Source organism: Hyperolius riggenbachi, chromosome 10 (assembly GCF_040937935.1).
Source record: "Hyperolius riggenbachi isolate aHypRig1 chromosome 10, aHypRig1.pri, whole genome shotgun sequence".
Lineage (NCBI taxonomy): Eukaryota > Metazoa > Chordata > Amphibia > Anura > Hyperoliidae > Hyperolius > Hyperolius riggenbachi.
In genome coordinates, this window is record NC_090655.1 from 146,090,361 (window position 1) to 146,113,135 (window position 22,775).

Consider the following 22,775-nt stretch of genomic DNA (forward strand, 5'->3'; position numbering starts at 1 on the left):
TTGTTGCCATCCATTTCTGGGTGCTTTTTGACATATGTTTGGAGTCATTGTCCTGATGAAAGACCCAAGATCTCGGTCACAAACCCAATTTTCTGACAGTGGGCTCTACAGTGCGACCCAAAATCTGTTGGTAATCCTCAGATTTCATGATGCCTTGTACATATTCAAGGTACCCAGTGCCAGAGGCAGCAAAACAACCCCAAAACATCATTGAACCTCCATAATATTTCACTGTAGGTACTTTGTAGGCCTCCTTCCATTTTCGGTAAACAGTAGAATGATGTGCTTTACTTGTGTTTGTGCTTTTTTAAAAAGTTCTACCTTGGTCTCATCTGTCCACAAGATGTTTTCCCAGAAGGATTTTTGGCTTACTCAAGTACATTTTGGCAAACTGTAGTCTTGCTTTTTAATGTCTCTGTGTTAACAGTGGGGTTTTCCTGGGTTTCCTGCCATAGTGTTTCATTTCATTAACCACTTGAGGACCTAGGGCTTTCTACCCCTTAAGGACCGGCCACTTTTTTTTCCATTCAGACCACTGCAGCTTTCACGGTTTATTGCTCGCTCATACAACCTACCACCTAAATGAATTTTGGCTCCTTTTCTTGTCACTAATAAAGCTTTCTTTTGGTGCTATTTGATTACTCCTGCGATTTTTACTTTTTATTATATTCATCAAAAAAGACATGAATTTTGGCAAAAAAATAAAAAAAATTTAACTTTCTGTGCTGACATTTTTCAAATAAAGTAAAATTTCTGTATACATGCAGCGCGAAAAATGTGGACAAACATGTTTTGGATAAAAAAAAACCCATTCAGTGTATATTTATTGGTTTGGGTAAAAGTTATAGCGTTTACAAACTATGGTGCAAAAAGTGAATTTTCCCATTTTCAAGCATCTATGACTTTTCTGACCCCCTGTCATGTTTCATGAGGGGCTAGAATTCCAGGATAGTATAAATACCCCCCAAATGACCCCATTTTGGAAAGAAGACATCCCAAAGTATTCACTGAGAGGCATGGTGAGTTCATAGAAGATATTAATTTTTGTCACAAGTAAGCGGAAAATGACACTTTGTGACAAAAAAAAAAAAAAGTTTCCATTTCTTCTAACTTGTGACAAAAAAAAATGAAATCTGCTACGGACTCACCATGCCCCTCTCTGAATACTTTGAAGGGTCTACTTTCTAAAATGGGGTCATTTGTGGGGTGTGTTTACTCTCCTGACATTTTGGGGGGTGCTAAATTGTAAGCACCCCTGTAAAGCCTAAAGGTGCTCATTGGACTTTGGACCCCTTAGCGCAGTTAGGCTGCAAAAAAGTGCCACACATGTGGTATTGCCGTACTCAGGAGAAGTAGTATAATGTGTTTTGGGGTGTATTTTTACACATACCGATGCTGGGTGGGAGAAATATCTCTGTAAATGACAATTTGTTAATTTTTTTTACACACAATTGTCCATTTACAGAGATCTTTCTCCCACTCAGCATGGGTATGTGTAAAAATACACCCCAAAACACATTATACTACTTCTCCTGAGTACGGCGATACCACATGTGTGGCACTTTTTTGCACCCTAACTGCGCTAAAGGGCCCAAAGTCCAATGAGTACCTTTAGGATTTCACAGGTCATTTTGCGGAATTTGATTTCCAGACTACTCCTCACGGTTTAGGGCCCCTAAAATGCCAGGGCAGTATAGGAACCCCACAAATTACCCCATTTTAGAAAGAAGACACCCCAAGGTATTCCGTTAGGATTATGGTGAGTTCATAGAAGATTTTATTTTTTGCCAAAAGTTAGCGGAAAATTGATTTTTATTGTTTTTTTCACAAAGTGTCATTTTCCACTAACTTGTGACAAAAAATAAAATCTTCTATGAACTCACCATACTCCTAACGGAATACCTTGGGGTGTCTTCTTTCTAAAATAGGGTCATTTGTGGGGTTCCTATACTGCCCTGGCATTTTAGGGGCCCTAAACCGTGAGGAGTAGTCTGGAAATCAAATTCCGCAAAATGACCTGTGAAATCCTAAAGGTACTCATTGGACTTTGGGCCCTTTAGCGCAGTTAGGGTGCAAAAAAGTGCCACACATGTGGTATCACCGTACTCGGGAGAAGTAGTACAATGTGTTTTGGGGTGTATTTTTACACATACCCATGCTGGGTGGGAGAAATAGCTCTGTAAATGGACAATTGTGTGTAAAAAAATCAAAAGATTGTCATCTACAGAGGTATTTCTCCCACCCAGCATGGGTATGTGTAAAAATACACCCCAAAACACATTGTACTACTTCTCCCGAGTACGGCGATACCACATGTGTGGCACTTTTTTGCACCCTAACTGCGCTAAAGGGCCCAAAGTCCAATGAGTACCTTTAGGATTTCACAGGTCATTTTGCGGAATTTGATTTCCAGACTACTCCTCACGGTTTAGGGCCCCTAAAATGCCAGGGCAGTATAGGAACCCCACAAATGACCCCATTTCAGAAAGAAGACACCCCAAGGTATTCCGTTAGGAGTATGGTGAGTTCATGGAAGATTTTATTTTTTGTCACAAGTTAGTAGAAAATGACACTTTGTGAAAAAAAACAATAAAAATCAATTTTCCGCTAACTTTTGACAAAAAATAAAATCTTCTATGAACTCACCATACTCCTAACGGAATACCTTGGGGTGTCTTCTTTCTAAAATGGGGTCATTTGTGGGGTTCCTATACTGCCCTGGCATTTTAGGGGCCCTAAACCGTGAGGAGTAGTCTGGAAATCAAATTCCGCAAAGTGACCTGTGAAATCCTAAAGGTACTCATTGGACTTTGGGCCCTTTAGCGTAGTTAGGGTGCAAAAAAGTGCCACACATGTGTTATCGCCGTACTCGGGAGAAGTAGTACAATGTGTTTTGGGGTGTATTTTTACACATACCCATGCTGGGTGGGAGAAATAACTCTGTAAATGGACAATTGTGTGTAAAAAAAATAAATCAAAAGATTGTCATCTACAGAGGTATTTCTCCCACCCAGCATGGGTATGTGTAAAAATACACCCCAAAACACATTGTACTACTTCTCCCGAGTACGGCGATACCACATGTGTGGCACTTTTTTGCACCCTAACTGCGCTAAAGGGCCCAAAGTCCAATGAGTACCTTTAGGATTTCACAGGTCATTTTGCGGAATTTGATTTCCAGACTACTCCTCACGGTTTAGGGCCCCTAAAATGCCAGGGCAGTATAGGAACCCCACAAATGACCCCATTTCAGAAAGAAGACACCCCAAGGTATTCTGTTAGGAGTATGATGAGTTCATAGAAGATTTTATTTTTTGTCACAAGTTAGTGGAAAATGACACTTTGTGAAAAAAAACAATCAAAATCAATTTTCCACTAACTTTTGACAAAAAATAAAATCTTCTATGAACTCACCATACTCCTAACGGAATACCTTGGGGTGTCTTCTTTCTAAAATGGGGTCATTTGTGGGGTTCCTATACTGCCCTGGCATTTTAGGGGCCCTAAACCGTGAGGAGTAGTCTGGAAATCAAATTCCGCAAAGTGACCTGTGAAATCCTAAAGGTACTCATTGGACTTTGGGCCCTTTAGCGCAGTTAGGGTGCAAAAAAGTGCCACACATGTGGTATCGCCGTACTCGGGAGAAGTAGTACAATGTGTTTTGGGGTGTATTTTTACACATACCCATGCTGGGTGGGAGAAATACCTCTGTAAATGACAATCTTTTGATTTTTTTACACACAATTGTCCATTTACAGAGTTATTTCTCCCACCCAGCATGGGTATGTGTAAAAATACACCCCAAAACACATTGTACTACTTCTCCTGAGTACGGCAATACCACATGTGTGGCACTTTTTTGCACCCTAACTGCGCTAAAGGGCCCAAAGTCCAAAGAGTACCTTTAGGATTTCACAGGTCATTTTGCGGAATTTGATTTCCAGACTACTCCTCACGGTTTAGGGCCCCTAAAATGCCAGGGCAGTATAGGAACCCCACAAATGACCCCATTTTAGAAAGAAGACACCCCAAGGTATTCCGTTAGGAGTATGGTGAGTTCATAGAAGATTTTATTTTTTGTCAAAAGTTAGCAGAAAATTGATTTTTATTGTTTTTTTCACAAAGTGTCATTTTCCACTAACTTGTGACAAAAAATTAAATCTTCTATGAACTCACCATACTCATAACGGAATACCTTGGGGTGTCTTCTTTCTAAAATGGGGTCATTTGTGGGGTTCCTATACTGCCCTGGCATTTTAGGGGCCCTAAACCGTGAGGAGTAGTCTGGAAATCAAATTCCGCAAAATGACCTGTGAAATCCTAAAGGTACTCATTGGACTTTGGGCCCTTTAGCACAGTTAGGGTGCAAAAAAGTGCCACACATGTGGTATCGCCGTACTCGGGAGAAGTAGTACAATGTGTTTTGGGGTGTATTTTTACACATACCCATGATGGGTGGGAGAAATAACTCTGTAAATGGACAATTGTGTGTAAAAAAATCAAAAGATTGTCATTTACAGAGGTATTTCTCCCACCCAGCATGGGTATGTGTAAAAATACACCCCAAAACACATTATACTACTTCTCCTGAGTACGGCGATACCACATGTGTGGCACTTTTTTGCACCCTAACTGCGCTAAGGGGCCCAGAGTCCAATGAGTACCTTTAGGCTTTACAGGGGTGCTCACAATTTAGCACCCCGCCCACTTGCCAGGACAGTTAACAAACCCCACAAATGACCCCATTTCAGAAAGAATACACAACAAGGTATTCCATGAGGGTAATGGTGAGGTCATTGAAAATTTTATTTTTTGTCACAAGTAAACGGAAAATGACACTTTGTTAAAAAAAAAATAAAAAAAAAATTCTGCTAACTTGTGACAAAAACTAAAATCTTTTATGAACTCACCGTGCACCTCACATAATACTTTAGGGTGTCCTCTTTCCAAAATGGGGTCATTTGTGAAGTCTGTCCTGGCATTTTAGGGTCTCTGCAATCATTACATGTATGGCCAGTATTAGGAGTTTCTGCTATACTCCTTATATTGGGTATACGGGTAATGCACTCTGGGCTGAAAGGAAAAATGAACGGCAAACATACCTTGCTCCACATCAATGGCAGATCTTCCTCCACATCAATGGCAGTGATAACCTCAGGAGAGAGACACCCCGTGCCACCCTGCACTCAGGGTGAGCCACCAACTTATGTGACTGGGCCTCAGAACTTTAGTATACAGCATTATGCCTGTAGGATACAGCAATATGCCTGCCAATACAGATGACTCTGTGTGGCATTAAAGCATCATCATAGGCCCAAATCACATATAAACCGGGGGTGTCCACACTCAAGGGAAATTCAAACATGCCGTCTTATATCGCCAACCCAGGACAGATCAGCAATATCAAGCATGGAAACCGATCCTTCTTCCGACTTTTATGCTTACCCGTTTGGTTTTCAAGCTTACCTCTCCTTTCCCTGCGACAATGTGCGAAAGACCACTGAATGTGTGCCTACTCCTGTGTCTGGAGTTCCCTAGGTTCTAATAGTGTACCTGCTCGTGGTACCTCTCAAAACACGGCCCTACGCATAGGCCAGGCTGGTCAGGACAGCGGGGACAATAATAAACGGTGTTAGTCCTTGTTCCAGCCCTGCTGCAGACACGGCAACGTTTTCTTCGGATGCGTTGACCTGGGGCACACGGAAGCTGATAGGCGTAATGCCTTCCATGCAGTCGGCTAGTTGCATCTGGGGGGGGGGGGGGGGGGGCCTGGCACCTCCTGGATACAGGATGTCCAGAATAATCTGTTCCTGAAATTGGAGGAAAGATCCAGTTCTCCCAGCCTTACTGTAGAGAACAAAGCTGTTATAAACTGCCAATTGAATCAGATAAAAAGACACTTTCTTATACCAGCGTCTTGTTTTCCGGGTAATTAAATAGGGCGCTAACCTCTGATCATTGAAGTCCACCCCTCCCATGTTGACATTATATTCGTGGACGACAAGGGGCTTTTCAATGACCTTAGTTGCCCGTTGAATTTGGACTGTCGTGTCTGTGTGAATGGTGGACAGAAAGTAAACGTCCCTCTTGTCCTTCCATTTCACCGCGAGCAGGTCTTCAGTGCGCAAGGCGGCCCTCTGCCCCCGTTCAAGTCTGGTGGTAACGAGCCATTGGGGGAAGCCCTGGCGACTAGGCCGCGCAATGCCACAGCATCGGATTCCTTCTAACTTTAAGTGCTGAAAGAGGGCCACACTTGTGTAATAATTGTCCACAAAAAGATGGTACCCCTTCTGGAACAAGGGCGACACCAAGTCCCACAAACCTTTCCACTGCTCCCCAGGTAGTCAGGGCATCCGACCGGCTCCAATTTTGAGTCTTTTCCCTCATAGACCCTAAAACGACATGTATAGCCTGTGGCCATTTCACAGAGCTTATACAGTTTCACCCCATACCGGGCGCGCTTGCTTGGGATGTACTGTTTGATGCCAAGGCGCCCGGTAAAGCGTAAGAGGGACTCGTCTACGCAGATGTGCTGTTCAGGGATATAAGCATCTGCAAATGTTGATGACAGGTGGTCTATGAGGGGCCGAATTTTGTGGAGCCGGTCATAAGCAGGGTGGCCCTTTTCATGACAGGCTTCGCCGTCGTTGAAGTGCAGGAAGCGCAGGATGGACTCAAATCGTGTCCTGGACATGGCAGCAGGGTACAAGGGAACATGATGTACTGGGTTCGTAGACCAATACGCCCGCAATACATTCTGTTTCATTAGTCCCAAGTGAAGGATAAGGGCCAAAAAGATTTTAATGTCGGAAACTTGGACTGGTTTCCACCCGAAAGGCTGGGCATACATGCTCTCCGGGTGCTCGGTGATGAATTGTGTGGCTTTACGGTTGGTCTCAACCACAATTAAGTCCAAGAGAACCTGGGTGATGAACAGCTGCAAAAAGTCTAGGGCCGTTCCTAGATGAGCTGTCGCCACCTGGACTCCAGACTGGGCGGTGAAAGGGGGCACTACGGGTGCGGCGGAATCAGGGGATTGCCAATCTGGTTGTGCCAGCACCTCTGGGAGTCTATGGGTAGTAACGGGCCCGTCTTCTTCTTGGTGGCTGCGACAGGGGTACTACTGCACTTGCCACCGTACCAGTTTCAACTTACATGCTGACGCTCACCACTTCGCCAGGGTCTACAGAAGTACTGGTACCAAGTCCAGGAGATGCTGCGCTGCTGGTGCCTGCCTCACCAAGAAAACTATCAACAGCGCTAGCACCACCCTGCTGCCCTTGAGGCGGATCCTGCTCCACCTGCGGTCTAACAACTTGGGGTCTGGTACGCCTGGCTCTAGCCGGGGCCAAAGCCTCGTCATCACTTTCGGTCAGGGAACCACTGCTTTCTACAGGTTCAAATTCGGACCCGGAAAATTCGACGGAGGATTCTTCCCAAAAGAACTCATCCGACTGGTCCATGTACCTGTATACCTCGTCATCGGAAAGCCCCCTTCTTGCCATTGTGGATTGCTAAATTTATGGGGTTTTCCTCCGAGACTACCCAGAAAAAAAGAGCACCTACCTAGCAAAAAGGGAGTATTTGAGAGGTATTGGGGTTGGTGGGAAGTGGGGTCTCAGAGGCAATCAAACAATCACGGGACAATCAAATACAATTACAGCACAATCGACTCCAATCACAGCACAAGCAAATCTGATGCACTCGGAAGGTGGTGGTTGGGTGTGGTGGGGGGGGGAGGGTGGGGTGGGGTTGGGTGTGGTGAGGGGGGGGGAGGGTCGGGGTTGGGTGTGGTGGGGGGAAGGGGGGGTTGGGTGTGGTGTGGGGGGGAGGATGGGGTTGGGTGTGGCGGGAAGTGGGGTCTCAGGCAATCAAACAATCACGGGGCAATTGAAGCCGATCACGGGACAATCAAATACAATTACAGCACAACCGAATCCAATCACAGCACAATCAAATCTGATGCACTCGGAAGGTGATGGGGGGAGGGTGGGGTTGGGTGTGGCGGGAAGTGGGGTCTCAGGCAATCAAACAATCACGGGGCAATCGAAGCCAATCACGGGACAATCAAATACAATTACAGCACAATCGAATCCAATCACCGCACAATCAAATCTGATGCACTCGGAAGGTGATGGGGGTGGGGGTGGTGGTGGGGTGGGGGTTGTTGGGAAGTGGGGTCTCAGAGGCAATCAAACAATCACGGGACAATCGAAGCAGATCACGGGACAATCAAATACAATCGCAGCACAATCGAATACAAGCGCAGCACAATTGATACAATCACAGCACAGTCAAATACAATGCACTTGGACGGTGATTAGGGGGGGGGGGGTCTGAGGGCAATTTATGGGGGTGGGGGGTTGATCAAGAGCCCGCACGGGGCAGACTGAGTCTTGATCTGATGAGAGGCAGACACAGGGGGTTACTGATCAAAGATCAGTTAGTGATTGCTGGGGAGGACAGATGTAAACAAAGAGCAGGGGATGTAATCAGAAGGGGGGTATGAGGGCAATCGAGGGCCTGGGCAGGTGATCAGTTACCCCCACGGGGCAGTTAGGGTCTGCTCTGATGGGTGGGGGTGCTGAGGGGTGATGGACAGGTGATAGACAGGTGATCAGAGGGGGATCAGAGGGGGATCAGGGGGTAAGGTAGCTGTATACAGATGTATACAGTATACAGGGGGGTAGTCTGGGATGGGGTGTGGGGGTGATCTAAAGGTAGGGGGGGGATCAGGGGTGACTAGGAGGCAGTTAGGGACCTAACGCAGGGGATAGCGTTTAAAGTTAGTGATAGGTGGGGGGGTTGGGGGTTTTACAGGGGTGCAAGGGTGCTGGGCAGGGGTCTGCTGGGGTGATCAGGGGGGGTATGAGGCCTGGGGTGGGAGATCAGGGGGGCTGTAGGTCAAAAAACCACGTGTTCTGAAGAACTCACAAAAGGCTTCCTCCTCGCTGGTGGTCTCTGCAACAATGAGACCACGAGGCGAGGAGGAAGCACGTATAAGGCACTTTGTTTTATCTAACAAAGTGCCTTATACATCCTGATTGGTCAATTGTGCGGATTCCTCCGCTCGCCGGCGCTGCAAAGTGGCCGGCAAGCAGAGACAAAATGCCCGTGCAACGATCCCGGGCGGAGGATCGCGTCACGGATGATGCGATCGCTCCGCCCATGCCCTTAAATGGACCGCCGCCTCTGTGGGTGAGCCGGTCCTTAAGGGCTCCACTTCCCGGCCGCCCCTGTGCGTTAGGCGGTCGGGAAGTGGTTAAATATCGATGGATAGTTTGTGCTGACACTGATGCTCCCTGAACCTGCAGCACAGCTTGAGTTTCTTTGGAACTTGTTTGGGGCTGCTTATCCACCATCCAAGCTATTCTGCGTTGCAATCTTTCATTAATTTTTCTCTTCCATCCATGCCCAGGGAGATTTGCTACAGTGCCATGCATGGGTTGTAAACTTCTTAAAGGAACACTATTGATTAACATGTTTTTTCAATTGAGATACAAATAGTTTGGGAAGTGCTGTTAAAGGACAACTAAAGTTGTCCTTTAATAGATGTAGGCTATATGGAGGCTGCCATATGCATTTCCTTTTAAAAAATATCAGTTGCCTGGCAGCCCTGCTGGTCTATTTGGCTGCAGTATTGACTGAATAAAACCAGAAACAAGCATGCAGCTAATCTTGTCAGATCTGACAATAATGTCAGAAACACCTGTTCAGGGTCTATGGCTAAAAGTATTAGAAGCAGAGGATCAGCAGGACAGCCAGGTAACTGGTATTGCTTATAAGGAAATAAATATGGCAGCCCTTATATACCCCTCACTACAGTTGTCATTTAAGTACAGGTGTATACTTTTAAATGCTTATCTCTTTGTTTACTGTTATTAAATTCCCTTCACACTTGCTTACGGCATCTGAGGAAAAATCTGAAGGGACTACTCATTCTTGAAGGGAGGGGGATTCCCTCACACTGCATCTGTTAATCCTGTGTGTGTTAGCAAGCTCTTACTGCCTGTCTCTGACTGAGCTCTCTTCAGAGAGCAGAGGAAATGTAATTTGTTTGTAATTGTGTGTGAAACCTGACATCCCTTTTCATATGCAGTCTCACAAGCAAAGAACAGTGTTTTATTGAAGCAAACCTTTGCAAATAAAACTTTCCAACTGAACTAAAATCTACACACATTGAGTTAAAGCTTCTGCCTCTGATATTTAAAATTGAAGGTAGGAAAATGTTTACACAGCTACTTAGACATTATTTGTACATTTTCATTTTAGAACACTTGGATTGATAGTGTTCCATTAATAATGTTGCACTCTATGGACAAAGGCAAATCTAAATCTTTGAAGATGGATTTCTTCTCCTCTTTCTGTTGTCAGTGCTTAGTGTGGCACACACAGGCACACAATGCAAGTGAACATCTCTCCTTTTTATCTGTTTTCAGGAGTGATTTTTAAATTGCCCACACCTGTTACTTGCCCAATGTGAGTTTCAAGGATCATCACTTGCTTGAAACAATCTATTTATCCACAGTTTTGAAAGGGTACCAATACATTTGTCCAGCCCATTTTTGGAGTTTTGTGTGACATTCTGTTCAATTTTCTTTTTGCCTTCCTTTTTTTGTTTTGTTCCAATACACACAAAGGGAATAAACTTGTGAATAGCAAAACGTGTTACTGCTAGACTTTTCCGTGAGAAATATTTGGTTTTCTAGAAAAATTTCTGGGGTGCCAACAATTTTGGCCATGACTGTATTTTAAGTTCAGAGTGAAATAAATTTCCTCACAGGTATAAATGATTAGCCACAGCATGCTAACTTATGGACAAAAAAATATTTAAAAAAAACACTTTAGCTCTGCATACCAGTAGTAAGCATGATCCCTCTCATGCTCCATGAGGCATTTTTTCTATACCACACTGAAAGGGTAAGATGATTTTTTTTCATCTCTTTTGCTTATCTCTTTTTTTCCTCATAACACACTCTCTTTTCTTTTGTTTTGTAATAAAAAACCTCAACACAGCAGTAGATTTCTTCAGCAACTATATGTGGAATATGGCTTTTCATTGTGTGCTGTGCAAGAGTTCAGTTCATTTTCATCTCATTGACCAGGGATGATCAATGAGATACAAATATTTCCACGTTCATGCAGAATTTTGTACATTTTTATGCTAATATATGTAAGCTTGAAAATGGACCAATCAATTTAAACCTTGTTGGGACTTGATTTGTCTATTTTCAAGCTTCATATATTTGTATAAACATTTACATAATCCTGTATGAACTCGGAAATATTTGCATCTCATTGATCATCCCTAGCCTAAAGGGCTTCAACCCATAGCAACATTTATAATCGCTGTGAGTTTAAAAAAAATCCTTTTTGCCTCATTGGACATGGCTTGTTACTTGACTTTGCACAGTGATTCAATAACACTTATTCAATAATGTTGTGTCATTGAGGGCCTAATGATGTGTTGGCAGCTGGAGAATAGGGTTAGTTAACTGTAGTTCCATACCCTGTGCTGGAAATGTTTTCCACTGACTTTAGGTACAAATGTCTGAACATAATGGAGATTAAAAGTAGAGGCTGACGCTTCCTGAGAATATAATCTGTAGGCTCAGTGCTTCAGTGATTGCTTGAAGTCAAAAGTTGAATAAAAGGAAATAGACAGTTCAAAACTACAGTATACAAAGGAGTTTTTTCTACTAATCAGAGGGCATTGTGATGTGATGTGAGGAAAAAATATAGTTCATAACTACATTATAGCAGAATACTTCACTCGCATGTTTTTTATTTTTTGTGTGCTATTGTTTGGATGACTTGCTGTTTTAAATCAGAAATCCATCTTGGATTCAGTCATCCAATTTTCTTTTCTGACATTATCTAATGCTCATAAGCCAGCTTACTTATTTCATACTAGATGGGACTTAAATGATTTTTCTGTTCTTCACATTCCTGGGGGGGCTCAGCGCATCTCTGATAGGAGGCCATTCGGAGGCGGCCTGGTGTTGCGCTGATCCACCTTTTGCGCAATGTTCTTCACATTTATCAGTCACATTTCAAAATTCATTGCAGATCAATAAAGTCATTCTTGTTCTAAAAGTGGGAAACCTTTTTACCTTTTGTTATACAAAAAGTATAAAAAACAAAACAAACTTATTTGTATGCACAAACCACAACTGACTAAGTAAACAACTTTTGTTGTTATGTCTTCGCAATAAGTTATCAGTAAAATATCCAATACATTTTGGATTGATTTGATTAGTTTTTTTATTTATTTTTTATTAATTTATTGCATTTATAAAACGCAGCTGGATTAGATGTAAGAGATGTTCTTATCATTCAGCCCTAGAGCTAGGAATCACAGATGGTGGCATGTATGTTGGTCATTCTGTAGTGTTTTTTACATATCATTGATGCCTTTGCATATTGTATGTTAATTTTGTCACCCTATGAGCTAGATAAAAGTGTTAAGCATTGACCCTTTTGCTGGATCCACATGGTGCGTTCGCGCACTCGATTTCCCGCTCGATTCCCGTCGATTCCCATTGATTTGTTTATTTCCAACATGTCCGATTTGGATTTCGATGGATCGTTAGGTTGATTCGCATGCAAAGTATGCCAAATCGACCTAACGATCCATTGAAATCCAAATCGGACATGTTGGAAATAAACAAATCAACGGGAATGGAGCGGGAAATCGAGTGCGCGAACGCACTGTGTGTATCCAGCATTTGGTCTACTAGAAAGCAGTGAGCTCTTACCTCACACATAGTATGACTTATTGTTTGCACTTATTTCTAGGTGCAGTTAGAAAAGTCATGTTTGGGTTTGTAAGACCAGCAGGGTTAAATATAATAGATTTAAACTGGTAATTGAAACCAAATTCTTTAAATTGTTGCATCCATTTGCTAATCCATCTGTACACTGGCAAAGGGCAAGATTTACATTAAAAAAATCAATTTGCATGTAACTGCATCAGATAAAATTTTATGTCAGCAATGCATACACAATGGCCTCAATTCACTAAGCATTACCGCATTCAGTAATACAGAAAACAGCTGATTTTACCAATCACCAAATTCCAAATCATTAAACCTATTACCACTCTCAAAAGTAAAATGACCCACTAGTGAAGTAAAATACTGATCTGTGAGGTAAATACCTCAAAAAATTTCAAGAAATATCAATTAACAAGGATTAAACCATTCAGTAAATCAAGTAACAGTGTTCGATATTTATCTCCAGCTCTGACCAGCTGGAAACTTACAATATCCATGCAGTAAAAGTTCACAGATGTAGCAGACAGCCAATAGGGAGAGCGAGACAGCCAATAGGGAGAGCTACACAGCCCTGCTTCTTACTTTATTTGATATGATGCTCTGAAGGCCGGAACTTCAGAATGGCAGAGCAGGAGAAGGAGACACATAAAAAGGCTTTTCTGTATCCCTTTAGATGTGCATATCTGTATACCGATACACTGAAGCGCTCTCTCTAGTTAGTGTAGATGCACATCTAAAGGGGTGCTGCGGATGCACTGGACAGAAAATAGAATGGCTCATGCACAGACTTGTTAGAGAAGACTGATAGCTTGCTGGACCTGCTCCACAGCTGGTGAGACTACCAAACAGGGCTTAGTGAATTGAAGCATTTTTGGGGGTATTTTTTTTCCGAACTTCTACCACATGTGAGAAATCTTAGTAAATTTTGAAAAAAAAAGTGTAAAATACTGAATGTAGTATTTTACTATCCAAAATTATTTTGCCGAACTGCCTTTAGTGAATTGAGGACAATATCTATATTACAAAGTCAAAATCCCATCTATTAAAGAGAAGTCTAAAGTAAAATACCGAATGCTGTATTTTACAGACCAAAATTATTTTACTATTTTGCTGAACTGCTTTTAGTGAATTGAAGCCAGTATGTATATTACAAAGTCAAAATTCCATGTATTAAAATAAAGCCTGCTGTTCTAAGAAATCCTTTGCTGATCCAAAATTCGTACTCAAGGAGTGTTGAGCACAACATCAGTTCTCATGCTTAGTGTCGTCTTTGCAAAAAAGTTTGTTAGAACTGGATAAAGCTTCTGCGCCATTGTTTGGATCTACCTTGATTAATATGAATTTTTGCGTATGTTATGGCCAGAACCCGAAGTCTAGCCACTTTGGGATCTGACTGGCCAATACACACTGTGTGGCCAACTGATCTGACCAATACAGGAAGAGGTGTACTCACTTTTGTTGCCAGTAGTTTATACATTAAGGGCTGTGTGTTATTTTCATGGGACAGAAATTTTACACTGATATAAAATATTTAAAACAATGTGAGAGGTGAGCTCTCTTTTGTGAGATACTGTCAGTCAGGATTCCCTTGCATTGAAGTAGAGCTCATATCATGTTGTGGTTTATGTATTAGTCCAAGGCAGATAGTTGACGGTACTGTGCTCTGCTGTTGATGGTACTGTGCTCTGCTGTCACATTAATATAGATTATTGGCACCTGCAGAGTCACTGTTCTACAATTTGAGGGTCCTTATTCTTACAGCCCTCCTATTATAAAGACACCAGTCTGTGCTTGGCAGGCTTAAGAAGTATCTTTGAAGATGGGGGCTTATTTCCTCAGTTAAAAAGGTGGATTATCAGATCTAAATCCTGGGAATAATATTGTGCATGTGTGTCAACAGCTAAAGGTGCATATGATAATATAGTTGTGTGGCACTGGTGAGACAGGCAACCGCAAAGGATAAATTAAATAATTTTATTCCAATTGTTCCGGAACATATTAACAGTCCAGTCAGCATAGCCATAAACAGATAATCCACAGCTACAAACAGCAACAGGAAATACAAATCCACATGTGTCTCCAATAGCAAAGTCCATCCACAGCAAGGGAGACAAAGCTTCAAATGTTCACATCTTCTCCTCCAAAGCTCAAATGACTGTGAACTCTCCCTCTGCCCTATGAATCTAGCCTGATAGATAAACTGCAGACTAGCTGTCTCTCAGGCATTATACTACACAGCAGGAGATAATCAGAAGACAATGCACCAGAGATAATGACCAGTCTCGACCAGTCCTGGTCAGCACTAATGTATACTATGGTATACACATGTAACGATCGGTGTCAGCACACAGAGAGAATCTGATCATTGGCGATCTGCAGTATCACCAAGAATACAGATATATACCTGATTATTGATGATCTGCAGAATCACCGATAATACAGATATATCGCTAACCTCTGGGCACCTGAAGCGTGTAAGTGTTTGGTGTAACAGTATGGATCGGACCACCGGGGTAGCAGGTGGTCCAATAAGTAGAAACAGACTCTACTGCAGTCAGGGACTCCAGGAGGGAGCAGACCTTGACTGGTATGCAGCAGTGCCCCCTCTGAGAAGCAGGGGACCCCTGCAGGAGGACTGAGCACCCAAGGGGTGGGTGACAGTCAGACAGGTCAGGCAGGCCGAGTTGACAACACACAGACAGATAAAGTACAAAGACAGAAGGCTTATTCGGTATCCAAGGCAAGCAGGGTTTGGCAATGGAATATCAGAAGTGCAAGGTACCGAATCAGAGATCAGAAGAATAGTCAGGAAAGCAAAGTCATAACAGATATCAAACAATGCCTAGTCTGGGTGTGAGGTCCGTGGTCTCTACACCCTGGAACCAGTATGACATATAACAGAATGATAACACAAGTTCCCTAGTCTGGGTGTGAGGTCCGTGGTCTCTACACCCTGGAACTAGTCTGAAGGATAACTGAATGATAACACAAGTTCCCTAGTCTGGGTGTGAGGTCCGTGGTCTCTACACCCTGGAACTGATCTAATGAATAGCACAGATGATACACAGTATTCCTAGTCTGGGGTGTGAGGTCCATGGTCTCTACACCCTGGAACTGGTCTAATGAATAACACAGATGATACACAGTATTCCTAGTCTGGGGTGCGAGGTCCGTGGTCTCTACACCCTGGAACTGGTCTAATGAATAACACAGATGATACACAGTAAACTGGCTAAGTGTGGATTCCCAGGTCCTCCTGGTTCCACCACACTGAAGGATCTGACTAAGGTCTGAGTGCCAACACATAGGTATTCGCAACGCCAACTAGCAACTCAACAGCAAGAGATATATATGGTGAAGCGCTCCTCAGTGCCGCCCAGCTCCCATCAACCAATCATCTGCTGAGCTGGGGTCAGCTGACCGTCCCGATCAGCTGACCCTTCTCCTATTGGCATAAAGAGCCTGCTTTGCAGCGCGCGCGCGTGGCTCTCCATCTGTGTGCACTAATAGGTCCAGATAACCCAGACGCATGTTGCTGTGAGGAAACCGCCGCTCTGTGCGCGGAAACCACCGCCTCACTGTCAGCACAAGCGGCGCCTTCTCCGCAATCCTTCACAACACACTATTAGATACAGTAAACAGCAAAATACAATAAACTGCAAAAATTACATGACAGAAATAAAACTATTTTCAGTAGTCATCACAGTGCATACTCACACATGAGTGCTGTAGCCTACAGGGATCGGAACTCAATCCCTTGGATGTCACTTCCGGGCTGAGTGCTGTACAGAAGTGCCCCTCCTATCCTGAGGCTAGCAATGTGTACTATTGCTATGTAATTAGGAGGAAATATGATGCATGGTGAACAATGGAGTGGGAGAACAATGCCTTTGGCTAGCAGTTGACTGATTTGCCAATTGCCACTCCAGATCTCCTAGCAATGCATCAGGCTGGGTCTGGGGTTGCCATATATACGCATGCCAGGCCTTGGCAGAGATGGACTCAACTAGCTGCCTTGACAGACAACTACTGTATATGATAGGTGTACAGGGATTAATACTGAAAAATGTATGGCTTGCGGCAAAGACTTGGAGCACTTGCTTGTGGAAGAGGTGGAATCACATCCTGAAGTTTTACCTTTCTTCTCTTCAGAGAGAGGAATCCTGAAAACTAATGTGTGTAAAATAACATGTATAGCCTGACTTTTCTAACCCATAGCCTACTGTTACTAGATAAACATAGAAACCAGGACGACTAATTCGACTTTTTTTCATTAACAGATCAAAACGCCCAGGACCAGTTCCCACAGCCACTCCTCGAATGGAATCACCTTTCCCAGGAATCCCACATCAGAAGGTACTTATATTGCTCAGTTTTGCTTATGAAATATTTTATCTAGAATGCATAATATGCATATCCATATGTACAGATCAATGAAGATCATCTGGTTTAATTACGTTAGTAGTTATAATAATAGTCCAGAATAACTTGTCTTTATTTTATTCAGATCAGTAATTCTTATATATATTTTGGGTTATACACTAAATCTTAACTGTACATGTTTAGTTAACCTAGGAAATGTATATGGGTCACCAGACTTCTACTTCTCATCCTACTGGCATTAATTATATGCAAGTATCCAAAAAGCATCTTGATAGCTGCAAGAGGCCAACGGTTATGATACTTATCTATTATTGTACATAGATCAGGTTTATTCATAAGAAATCTCCACCTTGTCACCATCTACAGACTACTGTAAAAATATGAATTGGACAGTTGTGAGATTCATTCATTAAGGCTAAGTTCACAGTGGGGCGTTGTGGCGTTGGTGTAACACAGCTATTGTAATGCACAGCATGGCACTGCAATTAAAACCCCATGCGATGTTTACAGTGCATCCTGTGTCCCCCAACAGACCCCAATATCCCAATGCACTGCATGCAGTATGTTACTGCATAATGTGTACGTCAACAGTGACAGTGAAGTATACTTTTAATAGACTGTTTGCTTCACCGTATGCAACAAAACACTTACTTAACGTGTCATGAAACTTTTCTCCACTGTTGCAATCCTGTTTTTACAGGGTATGTACTGCAGCTCCCTCTGTGAACCTAGCCTTAAAGAGACTCTGAAGCGAGAATAAATCTCGCTTCAGAGCTCATAAATAGCAGGGGCACGTGTGCCCCTGCTAAAACGCCGCTATCCCGCGGCTAAACGGGGGTCCCTTCACCCCCAACCCACCCCCCGCAAAAGTGTGTCGTAGAAAAAGTCGCTGGCTGTCTCTTCTTGGAGGCAGGGCTAACGGCTGCAGCCCTGCCTCCAGTCGCGTCTGTCAGTGGCGCATCGCCGCCTCTCCCCCGCCCCTCTCAGTGAAGGAAGACTGAGAGGGGCGGGGGAGAGGCGGAGATACGCGCTGACAGACGCAGCCCTGCCCCAACCAGGAAGCGCTCCCCCGGTGTATCGAGGGGGATTTGGGGGTGAAGGGACCCCCGTTAAGCCGCGCTATAGCAGCGTTTTAGCAGGGGCACACATGCCCCTGCTATTTATGAGGTCTGAAGCGAGATTTATTCTCGCTTCAGACTCTCTTTAAGTGTAAACAAAATTCCAGATTGTGAAAAATCCAGGTCCAGTATACTGTGTGCATTGGAGTTTAGAGCAGCTGCTGACTATCTGCAGTTTTATTTTTCTAAACAGCTCCCAGAGAACTCTGCCACAAAAAATGACCAAAGGGTTTGTGTTGTCAAGTTGTACATGGAGACGCAGTCTTGTCCATATACAACAACCTTCATCATTCAGCATGAATCAATCTCCAGGATTTTTTTTCTTTATTTACTTTCTTATCCCCTCTCCATCACTGTACAATTCTTTACCATTCTTATCCAGTCTGTATCCATTCCCTTACCATCATCACTACATTCTCATCCAATTGCATACCATCCTTATCTCACATTTTAAGCGAGCTTATACATTTAAATGAGAAAAACTCGAACAAATTACAAATGTGTATTATTTATGCTTAAGGTTAAAAAAGTATGTGAAAAATTTAAAAGTAGACCTAGTGCCACGATTATATCATGTATAAAAGCATATCAGGCCGTTTGCCAATTACACCCAGAGCTGTACATAATGTGATTTCTGCCCTTTAGGGATTAAAACCCGACTTTGCGTCAACTCCGTAATTTTTGGTGGGACTTTTGCCATGGATCCCCCTCCGGCATGCCACAGTCCAGTTGTTAAAACAACTTTTCCTTGAAACAACTTTTCCATCACTTTTGTGGCCACTTTTTGTAGGTTTTAAAATTCGCCTGCCCATTGAAGTCTATGGTGGTTAGCCTGTTCTCGAACATTTGCGGAAGTTTGCAGTCGCCGTTCGCAAACGGAAGATTCTATGTTCGCGACATCTCTATTTACCACCTTCCCATCACTTTGCACACCCCTATTGTGTTATCAACTAAATGTTCTGAAGTGATATTATGAGCCAGTGCTGAAATGACTTGATCCTGTGGTGCTACTATTGATCATTTAAGGTCTCTACTATTGCTTTCCTGGCACATGCAACAGGATAATATGCAAGTTCCAGAGCAATTAACAGCCATACAAGAACTCCCATCTTCTTTGATTGTGCTGTTCATTTCCAGAGGTCAGGTGACAATGTCTGGAGAAAACACATAGCAGAACAGTACGAAGAAAGGGCTGAGGTCTTCTTCAGTCCTAGGGAATAAGTTAATTGATTTAAAGGCAACTGTCATCTCTGAAATAGTTTGTCAGGAGAGCATGCTTAACAGCATCGTTACCTGCTGTGATAAGCCCTCCTCAGCTGCTCCCCTTTTGCATCTTTTCTGCTTACAAGCATGTCTGCCATGTGACTGACTGTATGACTGTAGTGTCACATGATCATCAAGCTTGTGAAGAGCTGAGAAGCACTTGTCCCAAAAGATAACAATGCTAATCAACACAGGTCAGTACCAACTCTGCTGGGATGTGGGTGGTCATTATACATGATATGAGGCTCTGATGAAGGACACCTGTTTTAGGATTATATGCAAAGAGTTACTGTAATGGAGGCAAATGGGTGCATTATAATAGGAACACGTGTAAATGGGGTACTGTAATGGAGGCATCTTGTTGGGGCAAATTCAAGAGGTAGCATGTTTAACAGAAACTTCTGTAATGAGATATACACATAGTCTTGGTTAATTTACCCACTGTGTTTACATTCAGCATCTCATCAAAAAAAAGCTTTCCACCTTTCCTTGATTCGGTCTTTATCATCTATGAGGTTAGCATTATTATTTCAACAGATGTCTGTTATAGGTGGAAAACCTCTTTAGTTTTTTTAAACCCAAGATAAAAGTTACTTGCATCCTTTTTCTTATATACTGTACATCGATTTGTGCTGTTAATTTTTATTCTATCCTTCCCCTACTTTCTTATAACCTAATAATCTCACTAGCTTCTCCTCCTTACTGTTCAGCGAAAATGACAATATTCTTTTTGCCTTATTTTCGCGAAAAAAAGTATAATTTTTCCTTTTCGACAAGCAAAAATTTACTCAAATATTTTAGCGTTTTCTTTTTGCCTAATGTTTGCCGACTTTCGCGGTTAATTGCAAAGACCCCTCACCAGCTAGAATCACCAAATTTGCAGGATATGTTAAAGAGAAAAGTGAGTACGAGAGGAAAACATATTTTTAAAGAATCTTATAGTTTTGGAGAAAATCGATTTTAAAGTTACAATATGAAAAAAATATACATTTAAATGCGGTAAATGACAGATAATGTAGCAACCTAATGGTAGTCTAAATGTACATATATCAAAAGCAAGTGCAATGAATTTCATGATGTGGTTTCAGAGGGGGTCCATACGCAGTGTGTACGGATGCCCTGGAAACCCTGTGGAAGTGTCAACGCTTTGGCCAACGATCGCTATACAGACGCAATAAGGCTGTATAAGGATTCCTGGCAACTTTACCCCTTTTTGAAACTTTTCTTGTTGTTGTTCAGAGTATGGGAAATTTAAAAAAAATAACCCAGGGGCCCCCCTCCCAAGCCTCTTTAACCCCTTCTCCCCCATGCAGGCTAGGATAGCCAGAATGCACAGCATGGGGTTTCGTACCCTGAGCTATACCATCCTGCATGGTCCATGATATAGGGGTGCTGCAGAGGAGAGGGGAGGCCAAACTTCTGCCGGAGCCCTTGTCCATTCAATGGGGCACTGGAGGTGGGGGCAACAAAAGGGACCCCAAGATGCCTGCATCTCCCCAGGGGAAAGGAGTATAGAAGTACCCCTTACCCATTTCCACAAAGGGTTAAATGAAAATGTAATACAACCACAAAAAAGTCTTTTAATATTCTTAATCAACCAGAAATACTTATCTGTACCTGTACCATGTCAATATCCTTGGAAATGTCCCACACCAATATCCTCTAATGTTGCGATCTTGATTGAAGATCTCTGCGCACCCGCCACCAAACACCATCGCTCCCCGCACAGCTCTAGATGTACTTAGTAGAGCTCCATCTGTCCTACCTACATGGCTTTTCACTATACTCTCCGCCCACCTCACCTATTTCGCGCACCCACACCGATACTCTGCAGCACCCATAGCATAGCAGGGTGCTATGGGTGCTCCAGGGTGCCAGTGTGGGTGGGGGTGATAGGTGCAGTGGGCAGGGAGGAGAGCGGGAGCCACAGAGGACAGAGCTCTAGCTATACTAAGTATAGCTAGAACCAAATCATCTTTGAATTTGGCTCCAAGGCTCCCCATTGGTCTAATAATAGATAGATCAAAGGTGCTTCGGCTCTAGCTATACTTAGTATAGCTAGAGCTGTGCGGGGAGCGGCGGTGTGTGGCGGTGGGTGCACGGAGATCTTCAATCAAGATCGCAACATTAGAGGATATTGGTGTGGGACATTTCCAAGGATATTGGCGTGGGAATTTTTTTTTCAAAGGTAGAGGTAAGTATTTATGGCTGGCTAAGAATAATAAAGAACTTTTCTCGTCGACATGTTTTTATTTCATTTAACCCTTTGTGGAAATGTTTTTTTCCTTGGGAGGGGGCTGATGTCTGGGAGTCCTCTTCTTAAAGGAGACTCCTAAATGCCACCATGAACCCTCCCAGAGTGTCATCACCCCCACCTCTTCTTGGGACACGGATTGGACAAGGGCTCTGGGGGAGAGGGGGAGGCTTGGCTGCTCCTCTCCTCTAAAGTTCCCCCATTTTAAAAAAAATAGGTAAAGTTGCCAGGGATCCTTATACAGCCCTATTGTGGCTGTATAGCGATCACTGGCCAAAACGTTTCCACTTCCACTGGGTTTCAAGGGGGTCTGTGTGCACTGTGGTTAAGGGGGCTTTGCTATTAACCCTGAAAGTCTACAAACATTAGGCGAAAATGCAAACATTTTAGCGTATTTACATGGAAAATCTCTAAAGCGAAAATGCGAAAATGTTAGTGTATTTTTGTGAAAAAATCTGAAAAACAAAAATTTGCAAGCAACACTGCTCCTGTTCCATATTTCCTGACATGTACAGTACTCTTCCAATCCTATTCAGCCTTTTCATTCCACTTTCCCGCCATTATCACATACACATCCTGGCACATTAGGTTTTTACCCTCTTTTTCATTCTAGCTACAGGTGCTGCTTTGCTATCTCTTCAACTTCGGTCTTAGTTTTCACTTCGCTTTCACATTCAGCTACTTTTTGCAATCTTTTTTTCCCTTCCTGTATTTGTTGTTCCCTCGCATTCCTTTTTTCAATTTTACAATATCATATTCTTCTCCTTTGTGCTTTTTCTCTGGGTTTCTTTCCTTGAGTTTCACCTGCTGATATGTTATCCTAAGCATGAAATGTAAGCACCATCGGATGATCCTTGCAGTTTTCAGTTCATGCTCTACTATTATGTTTACTGTGTACCATCATGTGTATATTTAGGCTAACATCCTTTTGACATGAGGTTAGGTAGCGCATTTATTTCTTTGAACCGTGTTTCACAAAAA

At 43.0% G+C, this 22,775-nt stretch overlaps 1 protein-coding gene across 4 annotated transcripts in view; it reads left to right on the forward strand.

The window, feature by feature from the left end:
* The window catches only part of LDB3 (LIM domain binding 3), a 332,821-nt gene that overhangs the window by 124,867 nt on the left and 185,179 nt on the right, over nt 1–22,775 (forward strand). For all 4 annotated transcript variants that reach the window (XM_068258597.1, XM_068258596.1, XM_068258600.1 and 1 more), the window contains exon 4: nt 17,057–17,132. In XM_068258597.1, coding sequence (XP_068114698.1) covers nt 17,057–17,132 — 76 coding nt within the window. The remainder of the gene's footprint in view (nt 1–17,056; nt 17,133–22,775) is intronic.